Source organism: Penaeus chinensis, chromosome 5 (assembly GCF_019202785.1).
Source record: "Penaeus chinensis breed Huanghai No. 1 chromosome 5, ASM1920278v2, whole genome shotgun sequence".
Taxonomy (NCBI): domain Eukaryota; kingdom Metazoa; phylum Arthropoda; class Malacostraca; order Decapoda; family Penaeidae; genus Penaeus; species Penaeus chinensis.
In genome coordinates this window covers 14,641,466-14,656,343 of record NC_061823.1, presented here as the reverse complement: position 1 = coordinate 14,656,343, position 14,878 = coordinate 14,641,466, and the positions used below count along the sequence as shown (strand labels likewise).

The 14,878-nt window shown below is 40.6% G+C and overlaps 1 protein-coding gene across 3 annotated transcripts; it reads right to left on the bottom strand.

The window, feature by feature from the left end:
* LOC125025804 (zinc finger and BTB domain-containing protein 17-like) lies at positions 1-14,878 on the bottom strand. 3 transcript variants are annotated; one of them, XM_047614041.1, is made up of 9 exons: positions 14,687-14,878; positions 8,672-8,841; positions 5,915-6,001; positions 5,091-5,234; positions 4,738-4,845; positions 4,219-4,383; positions 3,757-3,877; positions 2,606-2,841; positions 1-2,355 (listed from the first exon to the last, which is right to left on the bottom strand). In XM_047614041.1, the coding sequence occupies exons 1-9, from the start codon at positions 14,841-14,843 to the stop codon at positions 1,054-1,056; spliced, it is 2,490 nt and encodes an 829-aa protein (XP_047469997.1). In that variant the 5' UTR covers positions 14,844-14,878; the 3' UTR covers positions 1-1,053. The 3 variants fall into 3 exon arrangements, with proteins under 3 accessions (XP_047469997.1, XP_047469998.1, XP_047469999.1); XM_047614042.1 differs by lacking the exon at positions 14,687-14,878 and adding an exon at positions 14,294-14,469 and having other exon boundaries at positions 8,728-8,841; XM_047614043.1 differs by lacking the exon at positions 8,672-8,841 and having other exon boundaries at positions 14,687-14,799.

Below are 14,878 nucleotides of genomic sequence, written 5' to 3'. Positions count from 1 at the left end.
TATAATGTTTTTATATAAAAAATTGGCATTTTTACATGTAACTTGTGATAAATTGTACAGTATACTGGTTAAAACTACATATCAGTCAACAAGACAATAAAGTATCTATATTTATTGTTTGTACAATCTCTATATTTGGGTGCTAACAAATTCTACTCTATACACTGGAATGTATTAATACTATGTGCAATAGACTGCAATTTTCTTTAAATTTAACAATAAAATATTACCCCATAAGAAATAGGCCCTTTTTAATATGCCATATGCTTTGCTCTTTACCATCCCTAAAGGAAGAGCAAAAGGAAAAGAAAACTACATGTCAAACTATTAACTTTTCATTTAGTCTCTGAAATATCATATCTAAACTCTGGTATTATAGAAGATTTCCATAAAATGTATTACCTCTCAAATTATATAATATATACAACAAAATCACATATATTTTTGCAATAAGAAAAATAAAAACAAATATTCACATGGAAGTACACTGCTTGAATAAGTAAAGCATTTATGATTTTATTTATCATGACATGATAAAAAAGAAGAGGAAAATAAATAGTAATTAGAAAAAGAAAATGAAATGGAAGATAAAAAAAAAAAGGTAGATCTTAGTCTTACATTAAAAATGCAGCAAAATATTAATCCTTCATTAATGCCCTGTATTACATGGTAATACATGTCTATTTTATCTGAAGGACTATTTTACATGGTGACACTGATTTTATTACTATTAATCTCACACTTCCACTTTCCTTACATTAATTTCTGCAATGGCCATGGTAACTACCAATTTTTTTGGAGTCAAATACTATTTGTTATTGAATTTCTTTTCTACATATAAATGGTCCACTTTTGTCTTGGTAATGAGCTCTCTGTTCAATACATTTTGTATCAGATGAGACAGTCACTGTTACCTAACAGTAATAAAATAATAATTGAAAAAATATCACACATTCAATTTTGTTTGGTGAAAATGCATTCCACAGTAGCATACTATTAACTTTAAATTATAGATAATTAAAAATTATCTAATTAAATGAAATATTGCTGATCTTAAAAGTCTTCTGAACGTACTTCAACCACTTGACCTTGAAGGGCAGCAAAGAAGTGTTCCATATTTTCATCCCTTCCTCTGTCAGTCGTGTGAATAACATAGCGGGTCGTGTCGTCTGCCTCAATAATATGCACTGGTCTAGACATGACTTTCACAACCTTCCCATCACGCATAATCTGCACTGGCTCTTCAATGGTTTCATGAGTATTCGCTTCCTCTGCCATCCTCACGGCATGTACAGCACGCGCAGCCTCCTCTTCATCTGCTACAACCATCTCCTCTTGACCAGCAGACACTAAAAGACTAGGTGAATTGAAGATTATATAAGCTTCTACATTCTCCGTATGGCCATGGGCGGTTACATGTGAAGCGCAAAGTGGTTTTCGCATGAAACCTGACCCACAAATTTTGCATTCATATGGTTTTTTATCTGAATGTGTGAACATATGAGCATTGCGATTTTCTCTTGATGCAAATGCTTTATTACAAATATGGCATTTATGAGGTTTAACTCCTGTATGTTTTCTTAAGTGCCGCTTGTAATAGTGAGGATAAACAAAGCTGGCATTGCACAATTCACATTTGTACGGCCTCTCACCAGTATGGACACTGTTCATATGGTAAACTAGCAATCTCTTTCTTACAAATGATTTTTGGCACAACTGACAATGATAATTTTTTTCCTGATAATGTGTGGCTTTAATATGAGTGTGCAAGTTACTCCTTTGTCTAAAAGTGGAACCACATATTTCACATTGGTAGGGTTTCTCACCAGTGTGAGTTAAAGCATGAAGCTCTAAGGTTTTCTGTGTTGATAAAGCCTTGCCACAGAGCTCACACACAAAATTCCTCAACCCTTCATGAGACTTCATGTGTGTGCTCAAATGATAACGCGTGTAAAATGCCTTATTACAAACTCTACAGTTATGTGGTCTGTCTCTGTCAATATGAGTCTTTAAGTGAGCCTTGAGCCGATATTTCGTGGCAAAAGATTTTTCACATTCCTCACAGTCATAAGAATCTAGATGATTGTGAACTTTAATATGGTTTCTGACTGCAGCTTTGGTAAGGAACTGCTTGTCACACTCTGAACAGGCAAACATTTTACCTCTCTTAACCTCTTCCTCAAGTACTTCTTCCACAACATTTAAAACGTCCCCTTGAATGTCCATGGTGACATCACCCTCCACTATTGGCATGTCTGCTCCACTGACATTAGCATGCAGCACTTTCTCATCAATGTGTCCACCTTCTTCATTTTCTATTTTCTGGAGGGGATTATCTGGAGTTTCTAGTCCATGCTGTGAAAAGAAGAATACTGATGAAAGGACATTTACAGTATACTCTGACTTGTAACTAACAAAGACCAGTTTCACAAGACTCCCTGCTTGGACATCTCAATCTCAGCCTCCTTGAATGAAAACAGAACAAATAAAAAAAAATAGACAAATTGAAAAAACAAGTCAGGAATGGATTTGTGTGAAAGATATTCAACATTTTACAATATACAAAAACCAAGGACACTTTGAAATAAGAAAATGAAATACACACCATTATATCTTCCTTTTTGATTGTCTTCAGAGGAGGGGATTTGATTGGTGGAAAGAAAGTGACGTTTTCTAAGTCCTCCACTCTCTCTGGGTCATATTCTAGCTTAACAATGCACTTTGTGGGGGATTTCTTTGGTGTATTTATCTTTGGTCTACCACGGGGCCGTCCAGGTCCTCTGCCACGTGAGCGGCCTGGGGGCCTTCCTCTTCCTCGCCCTCTGCTACTGCGATACTTGCCTGGGAGATACAAAAATAGTTGCAATTTTAGTTGGGTGCAATGACAAAGGCTAGTTCATTCACGATTGTACTTTTATACATTCATAGCTCTGTAATTTAATAACACTAAATCTTTTGCATGAAAAATGTCAATTTTACCTGTTAAGAAGAAAAGTAATGGTAATTCTCACATTATTCACATCAAACAGTAATAAAGCAAAAAAAGAAAGATGTTATTCTTCCCATCACATGGAAAACCAATGAATCTTCTTAAAATCTATCCATTCTGCCATTCTTACAAGTACAAGCCGTACTGTTTTCGGTAGTACGGGTCATGCCATGAGGCGTCAAAACAAACCACTCGATCTGTGGCGTGCGGCTGTATGCCACAGCAGCGTGCCGAAGTGCTACGAGCCACTGATTCGGCTTGATGTACTGAACTCCTGCGCTCAAAGTCAACGCGTTGCCATTGATCTCCAGAGTGTAGAGTTTTTTAAAAAATTTCTTCACCTGTCATCAAGGGGTTAAAAAAAATATATATATATACATAAATAAATAAATGCAGTGACCGAGCAAGTAAATCTGGCACTCTCTGGCAGTTCTGCTCTCTCTGCATATCTGCCCATCTCAGGCTCTTCCCTTGGGGCATCCTATGCCTGAACCATCCATATATGTGGATATGCCACTTTTGACAATGAGAGTGAAATCTACATTTTCTGGTGGGTAAATCAAGCCCGTGAATTATCAAAGACCAAAGTTTGCCCTGAGTCAGTAAGCCAAGACAGAGCTTCTAAACTAATCTGTCATAATATTCAAACATAATTAAATACAAATCCCTAAATTTCCCTTAATGTTTGAAAAAGAAAAAAGAAAGGAAGAGAAAGAAGAGTTAGAAGAAGAAGAAGAAAAAAAACAAAACAGGATGGGCAGCCTCACCATAAGGCACATCATCAAAGTCATCCTCCTCCTCCTCATCGTCCATAAGGTAGTCTCCTTCTGAACTTCCCGAGACTTTATTTATCTCTGCCATCGTCCTTTTGTATCTGTTGGCTATTACCTGGAAAAGAGTTAAATGTTAGCATTCATAATTTGTAAATAAATCATTGATGATGATGATGATGATGATTATTATTATAGTGATGATAACTGCAAAAATCATCTCTACGCAAATAGCCATTCTATGTACTGATAACAATTTTTATATACAAAAATACAGACATGTAACCACACCCTATAAGTATGCATCCACACACATAGGTACTCCCGCATATACATATATACATACATACATACTCTCTCACTCTCTCTTCTGTGGCAATAAAACATTTTACTATAAAATACTGCCCCAGATTTTTAAAAAACTAAAAAAATACAGCAAAAACCAGTATCTGTCATTACCTGCTTTTTATTGATCAACTGTTCCTCAAGAGAATCAATATCATCAATGAGATTATAACACCTGCTGCACAAAATGCTTGAATGGAGACACGACTCCTGCATGTCTTCCTCAAGGATACTCCCCAACACTGAGTGGAGTTCCAGTTGTCGGTGCGATGTTCGTGCCTGGAAGAAATACCTTGATTGTTATTCTTGGTGTTTCTTAAGCTGTTACACATTGTCAACAAGCTTGTAACTATAGGTTCAGTCAGAGGCAAAGCTACATTTCAAGTGAGAATACTTAAGATTAATAAAAAAAAAAATATATATATATATATATATATTTCAAGTGAGGAAATGCATGAGTTTTGTGATAAAGTTTGTTTTTATTTTTTTATCTTGTTTATTGTTATTGATATTAATATTTTTGGTCCTTTAGCAAATCACTCTTCAAGTTAATTCTTAAGGTACATAACCATTTCTATATATATACTCTTTCTTTCTCATAAAAACAAGGCAAAATGTCAAAGTCCCACTTACCTCACCAGAAAACAAAGGAACGGCTGACCTTGCTGATGCTGAGAGCTTGGCATTGCAGACCAAGCAGTGTGGGGCATTGGTGTGAGCCATACTTGCTTCATTTACTTTCTGGAAATGTCACATCATTAATGGGGATAGCACTTACATTACTTATTCAAAAGGTTAAAATTTCCTGACAACTGCATGTGTTTCAAGGGTAAATAAATAAATAAATGAATAATCTTAGTCTCATCCTTTAGTATACTCTACTAATGGAATCTTTCCCATCTAACACCTCCCATTTAACAGTCTAAATACCATGAAAAAGAGTGTGCCATTGATATCCTTCACCTTCCTCCAGAGTGTTCCCTTACCTTGACTAGAACTGTGTGGACGTGAGCCTCGGCAGTCGGAAGCTCAACATAGATTCTCCTCTGTAGTCGTGCTGCTCCCAAGGTAAGGTCGTCACGTAGCATTTTGGAGAATTTTTTCTTTTCGTAGCTGTTGTTATTGTCAATCTATGAAATCACATGGGAGAAAAAAAATAAGCGATATTTATATGCTAACATATAAAACAAATCCCAGGGTATTAATAACAGACAATTCATCAAAAATGTGCAGAAAAAGTAACAGGCCTACATTATAGCTATTCATTTAATCCAATCGCCCTGTATGATAAGAATACATGCCATGCCCAAAGTAATACAAGTTTATTTATTGTAATTACACACAGATGGCTCTACAAGTGCTTAGTCACCAAGGAGTCGGTTATTAGTCCTACGTCTCTCATCTGTTTACCCTTTTCCTCGACTTTTGGAAAGGGTCTTCTGCATTATTTCATTGTCTTAAATGTTATTGAGATTCTAATAACAATTTAATAATCATAACATCAATGACAAAAACAACAGTATCGATGTCAACTGTATTAAAAAGAAAAACACATTTTCCCGCAAATTCAAAGAATGGGGAAATCGGGATTAGTCGCTAGGGCTACTGATAGACTCCTTGCCGGCTGAGCACATGTGGAACCATCTGTATGTAACAACATTCACAAAAAACTACAGGGGACAGAACATAAATCCGGGGCAAATGGTTTAACTAATGTCTATGTATACATCTTTATAATGTATACAATTCAATTATATCCTCAAAGATTCTAATGATTTTTTCACTCCCTTTTACACTTTCCAAAACATACCCTGTAGTCTGGGAACTTTATGACTTCACGAAGAACAACCTTTGCTGGACACTGGCCTCTTCGTGGCTGACTAGGTTCATCTTGCTCCTGTTCAAGGATACAACAAGAATTACAATGATAATGATGATGATTATATAATAATAATAATAATAACATTAACAATAATAAAATAATAATAATCATAAAGATAATAATAATAATAATAATAATAATAATAATAATAATAATAATAATAACAACATTAATGATAATAACAACAACCACAACAACAGAAGGGCACAAGAAAGGAAAACAAAGATAAAATTACCATAAGACAAATATACACCTACTGTAAGAGAGGAGTGATAGAAGTAAGATCTTAGTAAAATTAAAAATAAATAGTAGTAAAAGCAGATATAAATACATAAAGACCATGCAAAAATTAGCCATCATACATCTATATGCTGGATAAAGATGTCTTTGGAAATTTAAACATCTGAAGAATTTGAGGTCTTAGGGATTGTTAACATTTACTTCCCTTTTTACTGGATAAAGACATCCTCATTAATTACAGTAAAACTATTTAGTCCTCTCTACTCCCGAGATGCAATTTTCATCTTTCATCAAATATCAAAGTTGGTTTAAGACATTTGAAAAGCTTGATTTTACATGCTAGAAAATATGTTTTGTGTTGGTATGTCCCATGCATTATCTGATTGTATATAGGACGTACTGGTGCATTAGACACACCCGGTTTCAGCAGGGTATTTTCAGGGGTAAAAAGCGTCCACACCTCCTCATATTAATCCCAGGGTGATTTTTAAAGCCTTTTTTTTGGGGGGGGGGGGGATGAGTGTATTCAGACAAATACTGTAATTACCATTCAGTGTGCATTAATGATGAAAAAATTAGTTTGAATACAAGTGAAAATGTGAAATCCTGTAGCCCCTCCTCCCTCCTCTTCCTCCTCCTTCTGGTCCTCCTCCCACCTCCTCCTTCTGCTCCTCCTTCCACCTCCTCCTTCTGCTCCTTCTCCTGCTCCTCCTCCTGCTCCTCCTCCTGCTCCTCCTCCCACCTCCTTCTCCTTCTCCTCCTCCCACCTCCTTCTCCTTCTCCTTCTCCTGCTCCTTCTCCTGCTCCTCCTCCCACCTCCTTCTCCTTCTCCTTCTCCTGCTCCTCCTGCTCCTCCTCCCACCTCCTGCTCCTCCTCCTGCTCCTCCTCCCACCTCCTTCTCCTTCTCCTGCTCCTCCTTCCACCTCCTTCTCCTGCTCCTTCTCCTGCTCCTTCTCCTGCTCCTTCTCCTGCTCCTTCTCCTGCTCCTTCTCCTGCTCCTCCTCCTTCTCCTGCTCCTCCTCCCACCTCCTTCTCCTTCTCCTGCTCCTCCTCCCACCTTCTTCTCCTTCTCCTGCTCCTCCTCCCACCTCCTTCTCCTTCTCCTGCTCCTCCTCCCACCTCCTTCTCCTTCTCCTGCTCCTCCTCCCACCTCCTTCTCCTTCTCCTTCTCCTTCTCCTCCTCCTACCTCCTTCTCCTACCTCCTTCTCCTTCTCCTCCTCCCACCTCCTTCTCCCGCTCCTCCTCCTGCTCCTCCTCCCACCTCCTTCTCCTTCTCCTGCTCCTCCTCCCACCTCCTTCTCCTTCTCCTTCTCCTTCTCCTTCTCCTTCTCCTCCTCCTACCTCCTTCTCCTACCTCCTTCTCCTTCTCCTCCTCCCACCTCCTTCTCCCGCTCCTCCTCCTGCTCCTCCTCCCACCTCCTTCTCCTGCTCTTCCTCCCACCTCCTTCTCCTGCTCCTACCCCAACTACCCATCCAAGTTCATGTCAGTAGTGGTCGACCTGTCCAATGCTCGATAATGCATCATAAAGCCTCATTAAGTATGCATGCTTTCTTTCCTGTATAAAGTACTCCACGCTAATAATCTTGTAATATTGACAATAGTTACTACTTTCTTGATGGGGGTGTGGGTCACACATCTATCAAAATAATATGTTGGGGTCACAACCAAAAAGTTTGAGTACCCTTGCCTTAAGGGAAGGGGAAAACGAATGGGATGCTGGATGTAGTAGTCTTTCATAGCTTGATGGGGATACAGAGAAAGGACTGTACTGGAGAAGCCACCCAAGAACACAAGAAAAAGCACAGTGGGCATGCAGGAAGTATAATAGAGATGAGGGGGAGATAACTCTGTATGATATTGAGGCTGGAGTAAAAAATACCAGACAGTAGCAGACCTACTAGCTCTGTATGACACATTCACACTAAAATAGGTGTGGGGGAACATCCTGCCAATGTTTAAGAACATTAAACACTGAAATAGGGGGAGGTAAGCCAATTTTCAAAACCTGACACTGAACTAAGGATACTTGACTTAAAGGTGCAATTTACCATTAGGCTCAATTGAAGCATCTCAGTTCTTACCCAGTCAGTATCAATGCTATCTCTGTTTTCACCCTAAAATCAAAAGTATAGTATTTTGCAAATCTCCTTTAACATATGGAGTACTGACTATGTTTATTTAGAACAAATATTTCTCTGTTATAAATGCCCTGTTAATAAAAACCTAAGAGCTATCACTGATCTCCCTAAATTGTAAAAAAAGAGGGGAGGGTGACTGCTAATTTTGCAGTTACTATAGTAGGGGTACTAGAATTAAAAAAGAAAAAAGAAAAAAGAAAAAAGGAAAGAAAGAAAAACAGTAAAAAAAAACAACAACAACAACATCATATATAATAATGATATGGCTGAGAAGGCAGACAAGAATGAAGCAAGAGGAAATTACTTGTTTCCATTCTGTGTATTTGTTGTTTTTTCCTGGGTTTGGCACGCCATACTGACATCCTAAATGCTTCGATCCGAGGATGATGAAAGGAACCCCATCAAAGACAAGACGCTCTCCAACGTGCTTCTCATTCTCCTCCCACTGTATTCGGCAGTCTTCACTGTTCCAAACTGGAAAGAGATTTGCTGGGTTATATCATGTCACAACATTCTGTACACTTTGATTCTGGTATAAACAGCAAGTTTTCTAGATATGGTTTGTGTGAAGACATTGGTAAATCTTCAAAAGAGGAAAAGCTTAATAAAATGAGATTTATATGACTTTGGAGATCAATATTTCTCTACTTATCCATAATCAAGGAAACTAATTTAGTCAAGTTTCACATACTTCTAATGGTTAATGGTTAAAAGCAAAATAAATGTGCTAGACATCTAAGGTCATGCAGCACTATAGTAAATGTTAGTGAAGGTTGGTTGAGTTAGTGATTAGTTGTCAAAGCTGGGCAAAGGAATTGGTGAATGAATGGGTTAAGGTCGGTTGAGGTAATGTAAAGGGGTTAGATTAAGTGAAGGATATATATGCGTTTGAGGAAGGAAAACAGGTTGTCAAAGCAGAAAGTGTGAGATTCTGTAAGGATGTCTGATAGGTTGGGAGGTCGGTGAAGGGAGGATAGGTGGGGGAAAGTAGAGGTACGGGCTGCTTCAAAACGTGGGCATGACAGTAGAATGTGTGGAACTGAAAGAGGAACATTACATAAGGAACATAGGGGTGGATCGGATTGTGACACCTGATAGGAGTGTGTCAGACAGGTGTGGCCAATGCGTAAGTGGGCGAGAGCCGTCTCCCAACATCTGTTCTGATGAAATGGAGCTTGACCAGGAGATTGATAGTTTTACAGTATGTAATTTATTAGTGTGGAGACTTAGCCAAAAAGATTGCTATCAATTATACAAGGTCTTAAAGTGTGGGTAATAATCCATGGCTTGGATACGTGAGAAATGTGGTATGATGTGGACATTGCAGCGTGGCGTGCTAGACTATCTGCCTGTTCATTGCCAGGGATTCCAACAAAATTTGATTGTTTTATGATGTGTGGACAGGTAGAACATCCAGTTCCGGATCTTACAAACAAGGAGGTTGGTCATATTTAGTGACTTTATGAGAGTTAATGAGTTATGGGGGTCAGTAAAAATTGTAAAAGAGGAAGAGGGGAGTGAGTATGTGTGTTTTAAAGCAAAAAGGAGTGCATACAGTTCTGTAGTAAGGACACTGGATTCAGGAGGGAAGGGGTATTTGAAAGTACGAGTTGGGAAGATTACTGCAAAACCAGCACCGGAGGTGGATTTGGAGCTGTCAGGTAAATGTGAATACTGGAGGAATGGAGACATGGTCAAGGAAATGGGTGAGAAGGACAGCAGGAGGAATATTTGATTTTGGTGGGTCAGGGAAGACAGAGGAGCAAATATGGGGGTAAGGCATAAGCCATGGAGGGACAGAATGGACAGAGAACAGGAGAGGTCGGAGATGGGGAAAAGGGGAATGGGAGAGGAGGGTATCCATGCGAGTGGAAAAAGGAGTAGGTAAACGTGGAGAAGAAGCAAAGGTAGGAAGTAGGGATCGTGGGATAGTTTGTTTAGGGAGGGGAAGTTGGTGGAATCGAGCATAACATCGGAGAGAGAGAAGGGCACGGCGTCGAGAGGTGGTATGCCTGATTCAGTGTACAGGCTCTCAACTGGAGAGGAGTGGAAGGCACCTAGGGCTAAGCGAAGACTACAGTGATGGATTATATCAAGATGGGCAAGGAAGTTGAGGCAGAGGAGTAGATATGGCATCCATAATCGAGAGTGGAGAGGATCAAGGTAACATGAAGATGAAGGAGTGTTTTGCAATCTGAGCCCCAGGATATATGGGATAGGGTTTGTAAGATTTGGAGATGGCGGCGAGCTTTTTCATTAAATTTAAAGAATATGGTCTTGCCAGGACAGTTTGGGGTCCAAAATGACGCCAAAGAATTTGCCAGAGGAACGGTTTTGGAGTAGAGTGCCATATAAGAAGAGGGGAGTTGGATCTTCTCTCCAATGAGAAGGAAAATTTCCTAATGTCCATAAGTGGTTGTAAATTGTTAATAGGAAGGATAAGGAGGAAGATGGGAGTTGTCGGAGCCTATGGAAGTGAATGCCGTCAGGGCCTTCATGAGTGTTGCGGCACGATTTTAGGGCAGCACTGAGTTGCATTATAAGACTCAGCGGAGAATAGGGTGAAGATAATGGGTGTACGTTCCCTGATGAAGGAGCTAGAGGGTGGGATAAGGAATGAGAGGGGGGAGGTGGGGGAGGTGGTGTTGTATCAGGAGGGGTATTAGGAGGTGGAGGGTCTGGGGAAGGGGATACTTGTGACATAAGGGATTCACATGTGGATCCAGGAGGGAGTGGAAGGGATAGAGGGGATGGTGGGAGGGTTAATGTAGACGGGGCTGGAGTCGGAGAGGATGAGCTGTGTTGGGAGGGGGTAAGAGGATAGGGTGTTGGGGGAATATGAGTAGGAGGAGGATGGATATTGGCTGTCGCTTTGAGTGTGGAGGGAGCAGGAGTTGTAGAATTTGAAGGTGGATGAGTGTCAGTTTGGGACTCGATTTTGTAGTTTTGAATATCTTCAAGAGTTTCTGTAATGGAGTTGGTTGGGGAGTTTTGTGAGATAAAGGTTTCCTTGTGAGAGGGGAAAGAGAAGACTGGTGTCTGAAGAGTAGGGGCAAAGGAAGGTGGAGGAGATTGTGGGGTAGGGGAAGAGGGGATGGAGAGTTTATTCTGTCTGTTGCGGGTAGTGTGGGGAGGGAGAGGGGAAGGTGTTGGGGCTGTAGTAGAGATTGGAGTGTCTGAATTTAGGATGGCAAAAGAATTTGACTGGGGAAGGTAGGAAGTAGAAGAGGGGAAGTTAGGTGGAGGGGGGGTAGGTTTAGGAGAGGGTGTAGGAGCTTGGGAAGTAGGGGGAGTGGCAGAATGAGCGACATTACTGGAGTAGGGAGTAAGAGAAAAATCTCGTTGACGTGCCTCCTGTCTGGCTTCACGTAGAGTGAGTCCAAGTCTGAATCTGAGAGTTGTTACCTCAGACTCTAATTTGTAGGTGGGACAGCCCCTATAAAATACATTATGGGGGCTGCCACAGTTGGCACATGTGCATGATTGTGCAGAGCAGTTTGATCGAGTATGGCCAGGTTGGGCTCATAGCGGCCATCTGGCTGTGGAACAGCAATGTTTGGCTGGGTGTCCTAAACGCCAACAATTTTGGCACTGATGAGGAGGAGGTTGGTATGGTCGGACAGGGAGGGATTCTCCGCCTACGTAAACATTAAAGGGAAGGTCATGTCTACGGAAAGTAATTTTGGCAATGTTAGTGGGTTTCTTATGATAATCTCTGGGAGGAATGGAGTAGCATTGTACTCATGTCGCATCATAGTCTGTGAGACAGGCAAGTAAGTAAGATTGGGCAATTTGCTGGAGAGATAGAAACAGTTCTGGTGCAAGTATTGAGGGTAGGATGGGGTTCTACAGGGATTGGATTACCATATAGATCAGTTAGATTTGATAATGCTATAGCTTGGTTTTCAGATGTTACTGTGACGAGATGGGAGCGGTCGGGTCGGCTACGGAAAGACTTTGCCTACTTGTTTTTGGAGACATTGCTGGAAGAGAAGGGTGTTGTCAGAGTAGGGAGCTGTGGGAGGGATCATGAAAAATTGGTCCCATTTGGCTGGGCTAAATAGAGTATTTAAGATTTTTGTAGGGATTGGGGTAGTAGAAGGGCGGGGGCGTGTGGAGGAGGGAGTAGTGTTGAGGGAGGTAGTGTTATGGTGGGCAATAAGGGGGTAGAGGTGTTGAAGTTGAGCATGTTGGGAGAGTAGAAATGTCTCCTGGGGGTTGAGTGTTGATTAGGGTGGTTACTGTACTAGTAGGCATTGAGGAGGGGGTAGTAGTTGTAGTGTTCAGAACTGTGGTCAAAGGAGAACCTGGGGTCAGGGAATTGGGAGAGTTTGAATTGTTGGGGCTATTTGATGAATATTGGCCATGGTAAGCCTGGAGTATGTTGGGGAGAAAAACAGTCCACCCCTTGAGGGGTAAGGCTAAACAACTAAAGCAGGGGAATATCATGCCCATGGCTCCCTCAGGCCGTTCAGGACCGGCACAAAATCAGCCTTTCATCCTTTCAGCACGGCTCTTACACCTTAGGAAGTGGATAGTAGAAGGGGTTGGTGAAGGGATAGAAATGTAAAAACAGGATGGGAAAAAAAAAGACCATGCAAAATTAGTCGAGGGCTGAGTCCCAAGGTTGGGGAGTTCCCCAGCATTGGGTCCCAGTTTCCGCCTCCTAAGCCCCCCCCACGACAACAACGGGCAAGGGATTGGGGGGGAAACTTCTAAATAATAACTGTATTGTGCATTTGAGGATTAAGAAAAAAATATCTGAAGATGAATTAGCTCTTTCAAAAATAATCCATTTTATCTCCTGGTTGTTTACTATTTTGTTCTAGCCTGTTTTCCAAAAAGGAAAATATTAGGACTTGACTTGCCCTGAGGGGAGAGCCTGAGACAAAAATTGTGGTTACCCTCATCTATTTTCACCTACTTCAGGCAAGGTGTGGTAATGGCCCCACCCACACACACCCACCCACACACACCCACACACACCCACACACCCACACACACACACAGACACACACACACAAAAAAAATGCACCGTAAAATAAAATGCTGTAAAAATATAAATCTACAGGTCCCAAAATCACTTTTTAAAATTACACCCCTAGTGACTCAGGCAACTGCTATGTCCCAATTGGTCGACATTAATATCTTTACCAATACTATCTGGTTACGAAAGACATTTGTAAATTTTTAAGTAAGCCCTTGTCTTTTCAGAATATATATGGCGGAGGTTTTTTGGCAATCCTTCGTCCAAAAGGGATAGAAACTGCCCCAATTCTATGTCTGAGCATTGCCAAAACTCATTTTGCTTTCAAATATTTACAAAATCTGTCCTAATACCCATCATCCTTGGAAAAAAAAAAAATTAAGGAAAGTTATATAACAAAAAATAAATAAATAAATAAATAAAAAATATAATAAAATAAATACATAAATAAAATCTAAAATAAGCCTAAAATAAACCACCAAAAAATAATTTTGCCCATAATACAGACAAAAGAAATTCCTCCATTTAGAATCCACTGGCTTTTATTGCCGGAGAAAAGGTCCCCATGGGATTTTAGAATAAAAACCATCCCAGAAAAAAAAAAAAAGCCTTAGACAGAATAGTTTAAGCATTAAAGTTAAATAGACATAATAGACATAGAGTTAAATAAACATAATAGTCAAATAAAGATAATAGTTAAATAGACATAATACACATAAATAAACAGAATAGTCAAATAAACATAACAGTTAAATAGACATAAAAGATAAATAGATAATAGTTTTAGAGGCATAATTGTTAAGTAGACATTTTAGTTAAATAGACATAATAGATAGCTAGACAGAGTAGTTAAATAATCACATTAGTTAAGGAGACATAATAGTTAAATTCGCATAATAGTTTAATAGCCATAATAGACATAAAGGCATAATTGTTTACTGGTCCGTCTCAATTGCACATCAAGTTTGCAACATTGGGAGCATTCGGCGGCTTATCCCGACGTGAAAATTTCAAGGTCCCGACTCATAATTCCCATTAACCCCGAGCCTCCGACCTGTCACGAGGCCTCCGTTGCAAAATAAAGCTGAATAAAATTGCAACAGGAGTCCTGCGTTCCTTGCAAGACAGTGTTCCCAACGCCCCTCTGGCGACCAACCCCTCGCTCCTCCTCTCGCCCCGTTCCCCCCCTCGGACAGGCGAAACCCGAGGCCGCGACCCCGAATTCCGTCGGGAAATCGAGCACATGCGAAGGCCGAGAGCGAGGGAAAGGAGGTCCATTGATTATTAGAGGTCAAAGGAGGGCCCGGAGGGAGGGCCTCGCAGGGCACTCACGGGAGGCGCCGAAGTGGGGGTCCTGCCGCAGGACGTCGTATCTCGTGCCCGTCTTCTCCTCGTGGATCCTCACCGCGCCCATGGCCCGGTCGAGGTCGAGGCTGTACCCCCAGTTGGGATTCACATGTCGGAAAAGGTCGTCTTGGTCGTCGTCCATCTTGGCAACACCCGCGATTGGAGGAGCAGCGGGAT